Here is an 11,250-nt window from a genome sequence, read left to right as displayed (position 1 = left end):
CACCACCCGCCAGGCCGCACACACAGACTGCAGGCCCCGCCGGCCACTGGGCCGTGCACACGGACTGCAGGCCCGGTGGGGCAGGGCATGGGGCAGGCAGATCGCACTGTCTCGCCCTGCCTGCAGTATGCAAATTAGCTGCCATCTTTGTTGGCGGTTAATTTGCATATTGTGCTGATTAGCCTATGGGAGGCGTAGCGAAGGTACGGTCAATTACCATGTTTCTCTTTTATTAGATAGGACTAGAGACCCAGTGCACGAAATTCGTGCACTCGGGGGTCCTTCAGCCCAGCCTGTGCCCTCTCGTAGTTCGGGAGCGCTCAGGGGATGTCTGCACTGTGTTCACCAGCCATGAGCCGGGCCCAGAGCTTCTGGCTGAGTGGTGCTCCGCCTGTGTTGAGCATCTGCCCCCTGGTGGTCAGTGCATGTCATAGCAACCAGCTGTTCTGCTGTTTGGTTGATTTGCATAATAGCCTTTTATTATATAGGAGGATTAGATAGATATTGTATAATGACAGTATAAATTCATAAAATTGTGACAATGTGATTGTACCACTTGGGTGGTACAATCTTTAAATGCTGTCTTCCTTAATTCAAGTCTAATCAGTATTCCTTATTACATATTGAAAATAATCACTTCCTTTACATATAAATCCTTGCTATTTTAGAAAAGCTCCTGGAGAGCAGAGACATTGTCTTAATCAATTTTTGCATCCCCAACACCAAGCACAGTATCTGGAACTGTAGGTCCTTAATAAATATTTAATAACTAGATCACCAGATAAACAAACTAACAGGCAAATGAGCAAAAATAGTCTAATTAAATCACTTAGCCAGTTAATGAGTAGATGAGGGATTACATTTGCTCAGATGAACTCAAAAAGCAGAAGTGTGCCTTCATGATGTAATTTATATGAACAAAGATATAAGTTCATATTTATAAGGAAGAACTTTCTTATGTCCCAAAGTTGTTTAGAAATGGAATAGTTTACCGCTAAAGTGTCTAAGCAAAAGACAACTACTCCTTCACATGACTATTTTACAGAACTAAATCTGATTAAATGAGATGACTTTTTAAGTTTCCTTCTAACCATTAACTGGATGGCCAATAAGTCCCAGTGCCCCTGTCAACTCCTTTCTTTTTTTTTCCATGTCAACTCCTTTCAATCAGTAGTAGGGGAGCATTGGAGACACTGAGTGGCCATGCCCACATTCAACAGGCCTGCATGATAAACCTCCTCAGTGATAAGCAAGGGAGGGGAGAACTGTCACCTGCTATTTTGTGTCAACCAAGAACCATGAATTTCTGTGTTCTGATAAACAAAAAATCCCAGATTATTTCTGTCCTGAAACAAAATAGTACTTAAGACTTTGTTCTTCAAATTATAACTTTTACTGACTCTCCTACTAATCTTAATTCTTCAAAACATTCTTCAGTTACTTGACAAAAGATCTAGACTAAAATAATGTTTCCTTTGGACACGTAAAAGCCCTTATCTGTTTGTTCTCCAGATGAACCAGGCACTTACCTCAATAAGTTGTGATTTGTCATAATCTTTGCGGTGATGATAGATGCACTGACTAAGAAGAGAATACAATCTCTCAAGTTGATCAACTGTCAGATTGTTGCTTTTATCTACCAACAAATCAAGCAATTTCTAAGAAAAATTAGAAAAACAATAAAGTTTGATTTCACTATTCAAACTGAAACAGTTATATATTCAATGCTAGGTAATAGACACTTACAGGTGTAACAATGAACTGAGTTTAGAAAATTCTAGGGCTTAGTTTATAAGCAAGATAATTCTCATTTTTATAAATCCCACAAAGCATACATAACTCTTTTCTTTTTAATTCGCATCCAAGGATATGTGTATGTTTTTTACTGACTCTTAGAGAGAGAAGACGGGAAGGAAGGAGGGAGGGAGGGAGGGGAAACATTGATGTGAGAAAAACATCAATCGATTGCCTCCTGTATGTGCCCAACTGGAAATCAAACTCATAACCTTTTGGTGTATGGGACAATGCTCCAACCAACTGAGCAACCCAGCCAATGGCCATGACTCTTTTTTACTAGAAGCCCTAAAGCACATATATTCCTAGTTAAAGCAAAAAATGGACAAAGACACCGGGGGGATGAGGGCATGAGTGCTGGGTGGGGAAGCAATGGGGGAAAAGGACACATATGTAATACCGTAATCAATAAAAAGAGAAAAAAATGATCAAAACTAGTTTTATTCAGTAGCCTACAAAACATATTCAAATCTCCTTCCATCCATTTAAAACTGACTGGGAATAGCTAAACTTACCTTTAATCTCTCATGATCAACTATAAGAGGTGGCACAGGCTCGGATGGCTCTTCTGGAACCAGCTCCAGGGTTGTTGCTTTTGCCTGCTCTAAAATTAATTTACGATATTTCTTTACTTTAGAAGCACCTACAATTGAGGAAAAAAATGCACTGCAGCAAGTAAAAGTTAAGAAGAATCAGGCTTAGCCAACTATAAATTCATTTAACCACCATAAATCCTTTTTGGAATAAGAATGTATTCATTTTGGAATAACAGTGTCAGCAATAAATGATTTTTTTTTTGGTAAGGATAAGTAACCCAAATTAAGGAGAACTAAAACTCAACTATGAAAGCCAAGTCATACTAGAAAATCATCTAATAAATATATTCACGAAGAGGAAGATAAAAGCGATCTTTACCTCTAATCACTAACGATAAACAGCTTTCACTCTCTTTGTGACAGCAATCATTTTAAAATGTGGAGCTTTCAGAACTGGAAGAGGAGAAGCTACCTACAAAATCAGACACTAACAAAATGAGGCCAACCTATCTACCTATCTGCCTCCTAATGTAAAACATTTTCCTGAACATTGCCTCAAATTTCTTATTTTTCTCTATTATACTGCCTAGAATTCTATTCTAAATTGATCTGGGTTATAACATTTATTTCTTAAAAATCTAGATCCATTAAAGGTGTAACAGGGCTAGTGATCTTTCCTAGCTTAGAGTGAATTAGTATAACCTATCAGTGGTTCTCAACCTGTGGGTCACGAACAATGAAAATACTTCCTGCATATCAGATATTTACATTACGATTCATAACAGTAGCAAAATTATACTTATGAAGTAGCAATGAAAATAATTTTATGGTTGGGGGTCACCACAACATGAGGAACTGTATTAAAGGGCCGCAGCATTAGGAAGGTTGAGAACCACTGATACTTTCCTCCCAAAATCTTGCTGGGATAAAATGTACTGGGTGGGGGGGTTGGGGGGGGGATTTTTTTGAGGTGGCTGAGCATAATTTGACAGCACCAGGCACTTACGGGAGCAGGAGCAGAGGTAGGTAGACCACTGAGCCCTGTGCTCCCCTAAGTAGGAATACTCTAAGGCCAAGGGGAAGGAACACAAGACAAACTTAGACTATTTCAGAATTTTATACAGGACCTGGTCCATGTCAATGTGACTGAGGAGAACTTTCCTTCTCCCTCCTTATCCCCAAGTCTTTAAACAAATCCTTCTCATCAATGCCTGCTATATAGGTAAGTAATGAATCAAAATGTTGCCTTCAAAAGCATATTCCATAATACATCAGAGACATTCTGTATTTCAGACAGCCTTTAGAATGAAAGACTTGACTTACAGTTCAATTAACACTTACTAGGAGTTTTGTTAAGACCATACTGATACTCATTACTATATCCATTGCCTTCTAGAGGCCTGAGAACTTCGATTAGGAACCACTGTTTGGTAACACTGCCCCGACAGTTACAAATGAGAACGTCAGGTAAAGCTTGACACAACAAATATCTTTAATACTTTTAGATCACCAGTTGAACCTTTTAAATATTTTCTGCAAGCTTACTAAAATCTCACAGCAAAGTAGCATTAAAAAGGACTCCTCCCTCAAACCCATTCTGCTGGATCATGTAGATCTCTCCCTTTTTTCCACTCTGTCCCATTCATTACTTACCCTTAGCTTAACACATTTTTTAAGTTCTGTCTATATGACAGCCTAGAACAAATATAGCTCTTAAAACTATTTTCTATTGCCCTAACTGGTTTGGCTCAGTGGATAGAGCGTTGGCCTGCGGACTGAAGGGTCCCAGGTTCGATTCTGGTCAAGGGCATGTACCTTGGTTGTGGGCACATCCCCAGTAGGGAGTGTGCAGGAGGCAGCTGATCGATGTTTCTCTCTCATCGATGTTTCTACCTCTCTACCCCTCTCCTTTCCTCTCTGTAAAAAATCAATAAAATATATTTTAAAAAAAAAAGAACAGCACATCTCTCTTTATCCATTAAAAGAATTCTAAGACTTTGAGTAATATCTTCCTATTTCCTGATTCTGCTAGAGGGCTCAAAAAACTGTCAGCAAAAACCTTTTCCCCCCCTAATACAAATACCAGGGTAAAGTGTATATTCCACACAACTGAGCACAATTTTTAGACAAAATTTCAAGATAGCCTCATATAAGAAGAAAATGTATATGGGACTGTTTATATCTCTAACTCACCCCATCCCACGATGGGCTAAAGAATAATGACAAACAAAGTAGGGCTAGAGATCCTCAACTCCCGCTTTCTGCTTCTTCTTAAAAGAGTCACACAGCCATAGGAGGTCAGGAGCTGGCAGAGTGCTCTCACTGAAAGAACAAGGCAAATCTGGCAGCGCGGGTTCTGCTGCCTTCCTCTACCACTGACCTACAAAGCAATGGAGTCCCTTAGGCTAAACATCCCTCAGATTCAACTACCAGTGACTGCTTAGAATGAATACTCCTCAGAATATGCCAGGTACCAGGAGAGGCAATTAATATACATGACATATGTGGTAGCTAGGTGACACCATTCTCAAGTGAAAAAACAGGGTTGGAGAGTGTAAGTACCTAGCTCAGTCACATGATTATAATGAACAGGAGTGATAATTTAATGTGTCTACATGACTTGAATATACCTCACTGCTGTAGTATCTAAGTCATCTCAAACCACCCCACCCCATCCCAGTAATTCTTTTGTTAGAACTCCATCTTCTTAACACCTGTGGATGTATCCAACTTTTAGTCATAAATCCATTAGTATAGGGATGATCATCAAGTGGGAGCCAGAGTGAAAGCGGCCAGGAAAGCAAAGCATTCTGGATCATACACCTTTTGAAATGCTCACCAAAATGTAGTATGTATATGCACACTTTTATAGGGAAACTAGAAACTAGAAAACTAACAAATTCTCAAAGGGGTATAGTTAATGGGCAACCATTGTTACTGAGGGCTAGACAAAATATGCAATTAATTAACTCTGGAGTTTAAAACTTCAGAAGATTCATTAAAATATTATCTCTACCTTCTTTATCCAGTTCTGCGTCTTTAACCTCCACATCGGGGCCAGGTTCTAACTTCTCATTATTGCTACATTCCAGTGCTTCTAGTTTCTCAGGATCATCTCCACGATTTTCATTAGAAGCTTCTGGTTTCTCTTTTGACTGGTCCTCCAGAAGAATCTTCTGTTCAGAGCTACTACATTTATCCCCATTACTGCAGAAAGGGACTACTTCTGCTTTGCCGTTCTGACACTCCAGAGCTGGGACTCCTTCAAAACTGTCAGTGGAGGCCTCGCCATTGAGGCAACTTCCTTTAAGGAAAGGCTCTTTCCCAGAAGTCTGTCCTGGATTCAGAGAGCTGCTGCTGTGGACGAGGAGAGACTCATTGGAACTTTCCTCTTCGGTAGATGCAAAGTTCTCCTTTGTGCCTGCTCCACTGTTAAGCCTCTGCCCCTGGTCCATGTCCATGACGTCACATGATGATTCATCATTAGTCATAGACAAGTCTCCAGTCTCCTCTCCATTTTCTTCATGGCAGTCAGTGCTTACCTCAAATTCTCCATTCTCTAGCAATTTCCTGCCCTCTGTATGATTCTCATAGTCTGCAAATTTGGTGTCCTCTTCATCTTTTTTTAAATTATTGACTTTCCTTTTCTTAATAATTCCTTTACCCCACTGTGATCGCCGCCTTGATTTTCTCCGAACTCGAACTATTTTACAGGGAAAAAAAATATACGTAGAACTTGGAATGCAATACTTATTTTACAAATGTATATTAACTAAGACCCAAAAGAAAGTAAACCCATACCAGTGTGACACACAAGCAAAAACTAGACACCCTCGCTGACTAATCCTCAGAACTACAAGTGGAATGGATATGAGGTCAGGGATGAACTCTGGGGAATAAAAATCTGTTAAATTTATTTCCTATTTACTACCCAGCATTAATTTTTTTTCTATTACCCTAGATTCCAATTAATAGCTGTTCCTAATTCCTAACATCCAGGAGCCCAGAATATAATATACACATTTAGGAACAGACCACACTCCCAGTCTGCCTGGAAGATTTGGGGCGCCAGTCCTAGATTTCTACCAGGAAGGTGCTTGCTTTGCCACGAAAAGAAACAAAGCATGATCCAGTATGTCGAGACAGAATAGTTATAGATATCTCCAAAAAACCTCTCCACTGCCTCTACTTCAGAAGACAGAAAAACCACAGTTAGTACGGTCATGGAGAGAAGCCCCAGGAAGGTTATATGGTCAATCCAGTTTGCCAACTATTAGCCTCCTCTACCACAAATGGTTCTCCTAGCAACACCAATTTCTTGCAGTTATTTCTGAAAATATGTAGAAAAGTTAAGCCCTCTGCTATCAAAGTGGCAACAATAACACTAACAAAACATTGAAAATAAATGTTTGGTCAGTTATGTTTCACATAACTGAAAGACCTACCAAAGTTGTAGGGACTAAACTTAGATGCTAGAAACTATCATGTGCTTTCTGAGCAGACAGCTGGCACTTCCAGGTAATGATGGACCCAGGAATCTTTCATTTCTCATATAAGCAAGTCTATCCCACTGTCCCTTAAATAAGCAAAAAGTTAACTCTTATTTTGCAATTTGGGACAGATGCATTAAAAATTTAAATATAAATGTTATTAATTATAAACTAGTTAAACTAAACACCATACCTATCGCTTCTGGTATCTAACACCAAATTCTAAATATTGGTTGGTTGAAAGCCATCAGGGTAAAAATAATTCATTTCTTTCCCCAAGGCTATAAAAGGTTCCCCACCTCTGCTCCAAACTGTTAGGTCTTTATTACCTAACAAGTTACTCCTGACATTGTGGCCTCACTTATTCTCCAACCATGTAACCAACTAAACTAATGTTTCCCCTCTTCTTTCCTCATTAAGCCATGAAACTCCAGAGCAAGAGGCTGACCTCTGCTCATTCAAGAGCCAGCCCAGTTACTTGATATGTATGAGGTACACTAAGCAAAGGCCAGGAGCCCCGTTGAAGGAAATTTACTGCTGGCACTTTCATCTCAGCTAAGAACAGAGAAAATGTTCTCATTTTGGCGGAGGTCAAACTAGAGAAAATTTCCCCCTCCTTATATAATTACTTCTAACAGTTAGCATGGCTTTAGTAAAATAAGAGAAATATAAGCTCTACCAGAGTAGGGATTTTTGTTTTAGTCACTGCTAATCTCCATTGCCCCGGGTATGTGGTAGGAGTAAACATTTATACTATTTCCTTTTTCAGGGATGCTTCATGTGAAAAGCCCATCTAGAGGCACAATCTTTAGAGTCAATTTTTATATCATCTCTGAACTTGTTTCCAAAACTAAGACCTTAGGAAAGCAACTCTGCCTTAGATATTTAGATTTATGACTTAAGTAAGTTAATGTAAAACAGACAAATGGTGAGTCACACATGCCATCTACTGGTGAGAAAAAACAAAACTCAATTGCAGCTTAAAGCAGCTGTCACCAACCGGTGGTCTGCGGACCACTGGTGGTCCATGAGGTCTGAAAGGTTGGCGACCACTAGCTGAAAGTAACATTTTAATATTCAAAGGAACTTGAAACTGTTTTAGTTAATAAGTATTGGTATTAGGTGCAGAGAATGTAAAGGATTTTAAGTTTTAAATTAAGAGTGTTGTGTCACATAATCCAGGTACAACTAGGCCAAGTAACTCTAATCAGTTTCATGGAACTAAATGCACCACTAAGTCCTTCAAATTTTCTCATATATGAATGCCTTATCTCAAAGAGGACAAGCTAAAAGATAGGTATGGCCCATTCATTCAAAGGCAATGTCACTTGTGAAAGAACATATTATGGCCAGCTTACTGACAGCTGGAGCAGTATCACACCTTTACACCAGAACAGCATAGGTCGTCCAAGGATGGCTATCTTCAGTAAAACATCAGGACTGTATTAGAAAGATGCTATGTTAATTAACATACCATTTAGAAATTGTTTTAGATCACCATGAATAAGAAAAAGTGAAAACCTAAACACTGAGTATTCCCTCTCTAAAAATATATCATGAACAAAACTAGATAAAGAAGGTTGTACCAATTTTTCAAACTGAGCACAAAATATTCTCTCAACTTCCTGCTGTCAAATCAGCCACTCTCTTCAGCCAGTTTCCATTTTCAACCATAAAGACAACATCCTGTATAGCATACAGCAAGGGGCTGGGGTTGCAGATGAGTGAATAAAAAATCTATTGGCTCTACATCTCTATCCAAATACCAAAGTTTAGAACTAAAAATATTCAAACCTAGTTCAATTACAACAGCAAGTACTGAATGGGGATAGCAAAAGGCAAATAAGGCTAAAGAAATATACTTCTGATTCAGCCTCTTACCCCACAAGCTCTTCACCTCTGAAAAGAGAGACGATTAAAAGAGCTGTGGGGAAACAGCAGCGCTTTGCTTTGTGTACCCAGTGCCTAAGCAATCCGCATCCTTCTCAGTTGTTCCCACTACTGGATAACATGATCTCAAATACACGCACATTTATTTGCAGAGTTGTGCCAGGCATCCATTGGATTTCTTTGTCTGTGCCGAAATGCCTCTTCAACTCTAGTTTCTGTCTTCCGAGCTCCAGTACCATGAGGATTTATTTGTTCTGCTGTTACCGATAAGCCTGCAAGCAGAAGATAAGCAACACCTATTTAAATATTCCTAGCTACATAAACCAACAGGTTTTAAAAAAATCATCTGAAATACAGAACCAAGTTTTAAAGTCATTAATTATACTTGGACAGTTTGTAATTTGGATGAAAATACTATCTTTTGTTTTAAGATGGGAAGGAAACTAGATATAAAATCATAAAAATAAAATAACTTGGCAGGCGATTCTTACACTTAAAAAGGGACACATTTCACATTTTTATGACTATAGAGAGATACGATTATATAATGTTTAAAAGTTATGATTTTTGCAATCTTAGAATGTGTGTTTTGGGGCCAGTAAACCCCATTCACATGAACTGTTACCATCTGACATTAGCTGCCCATCACATCACACTGCAGTGATCTTCATAAGAGTAACCATTCCATCTCAATTTTCACTAGATTTCTTTGTTCTATGTGATCCTTAAATGTTGATGTTTGCCAGGGTTGTCTCTGGAATCCTTTTTCTTCTCACTCTAATCAACACCTTCCACCACAACGTATCCTTCATGCCTTCAGCTTCTACTACCATTATATAATAACTAGAGGCCTGGTGCACGAAATTAGTGCACATGTAGGGTCCCTGGGGCCTCCCTTTATTCCATGCCACCCCCTAGTGGTCAGCATACATCATAGCAAGTGACTGAACTCCCAGTCTTCCAGTCGAACTTCCAAGGGGACACTTTGCACATTAGCCTTTTATATATATAGAAGATTCCCAAATCCACATCTTTAGCCCAAACATCTCTTGACCTTTTCTAATCCATATATCCAACTACCTATTTGATATCTCCAACTGGATATTCTAAAGTCATGTCAAATATCTTTCCCAACAAAAACACCTGTTCCTTCTTATATATTCCCTATCTCTATTGGCAGTATTAGCATCTACTAAGTCATTAAACCACTAACATGGCCAATTTTGACTCTTCCTGCCCTTCCTTCCTTCCAGTCACATCACTCAAATTAATTCTATCCTCATCCCCATTTCACTAATTAAAACTCTGAACTACTCCAAAAGCTGTTACTCACAACAGTTTTAAAGTTCAATTTACATAACATAAAAATCACTCATTTTAAGCATACAGTTAAATGATTTTTAGTAAATTTACAGCACTGTGCAATCACCACAGCAATCCAATTTTAGCTAACTATCCCAGACAACCACTAATCCACTTTTTGTCTCTACGGCTTACCTTTTTGTGAGTATTTCATATAAATGGAATCATACAATATGTGGTCTTTTCTGACTGGACTGTTTCACTTAATGAATGTTTCTGTAGTTCACCTATGTTGTAGCATGTACCAGTACTTTGTTCCTTTTTATGGCTGAGCAGTATGCCATTATATGACACACCCTATTTTGCTTACCCATTACCAGCTGACAGACATTTGGGCTGTTTCCAGATTTTAGTTTCTGTGATTAATGCAGCTATGAACATTCGTGTATAAGTCTTTATGTGGACATGTGTTTTCATTGCTCTGGAGTAGATTTCTAGGAGTAGAATCACTGGGTCATATGGTAAATTTTATGTTTAACTTTTTAGATCTGCCAAACTGTTTTCTAAACTGGCTCCAACAGTTTCTTAACTGGTCTCTCATCTCCCTACCCTCCACACTGAGCCCTTGCTATTTCCTGCTGCCAAAGCAATTTACCAATCATTCCGGTGCTTAAAATACTTCAATGACTCCTACTGACTATGGCAATGGTTCTCAAACTTTAGTGTATAAAGAAATCTCTTGAATAGTTGTTCAAGTGCTGAGCTTTCAACCTTACTACTCTCTGAGACTAGGACCAAGCCAATGTGGGTAATAGACACACCATTTTGAAAGACACTGGTCTGTAGGATAAAGTCCAAGCTCCTCAGCATGGCATTGATTCTTTCATGTATTTATAAACCTGTTGCATATCAGACATAGCTCTGGGGACTGCAGTAGAGCTATAAGCACGACATTCCCAGCACTAAATCAGGAAGGGAGAGACAACAACAACAACAAAATGCCAAGTGCTAATGATGACCAGGGCCTAATGAGATTAGGTGGCCAGGAAAGGCCTCTGAGGAAGTAGAAGAAAAGCTTCTTCATTATTTCAGTGCCTTGGACCCAGCCCACCTCTTGAGCTCTAAATCTCACAACTCTGTACATCTTCAGCAATACCAAACAGTTTTCAGTTCTTCTAATATACCACGTGATTTCACATCTCTGTGCCTTTATACAAGCTACTGTTTGCTGTGCTTAA

At 39.0% G+C, this 11,250-nt stretch overlaps 1 protein-coding gene across 6 annotated transcripts in view; it reads right to left on the bottom strand.

The window, feature by feature from the left end:
* ATAD2B (ATPase family, AAA domain containing 2B) overlaps positions 1 to 11,250 on the bottom strand; it is a 103,165-nt gene that overhangs the window by 5,044 nt on the left and 86,871 nt on the right. For 4 of the 6 annotated variants that reach the window (XM_015566395.1, XM_015566393.1, XM_015566394.1 and 1 more), the window contains 4 exons: positions 8,851 to 8,982; positions 5,347 to 6,033; positions 2,310 to 2,437; positions 1,530 to 1,658 (listed from right to left, as the gene is read on the bottom strand). In XM_015566395.1, coding sequence (XP_015421881.1) covers positions 1,530 to 1,658; positions 2,310 to 2,437; positions 5,347 to 6,033; positions 8,851 to 8,982 — 1,076 coding nt within the window. Of the gene's footprint in view, positions 1 to 1,529; positions 1,659 to 2,309; positions 2,438 to 5,346; positions 6,034 to 8,850; positions 8,983 to 11,250 lie in introns of those variants that run through there. The other 2 variants (XM_006767538.2, XM_015566396.1) reach the window with 2 other exon arrangements.

This window comes from Myotis davidii, unplaced genomic scaffold (assembly GCF_000327345.1).
Source record: "Myotis davidii unplaced genomic scaffold, ASM32734v1 scaffold238, whole genome shotgun sequence".
Classification (NCBI taxonomy): Eukaryota; Metazoa; Chordata; class Mammalia; order Chiroptera; family Vespertilionidae; genus Myotis; species Myotis davidii.
The sequence above is the reverse complement of the archived record's forward strand: the minus strand, read 5'-3'. Positions and strand labels throughout refer to the sequence as shown.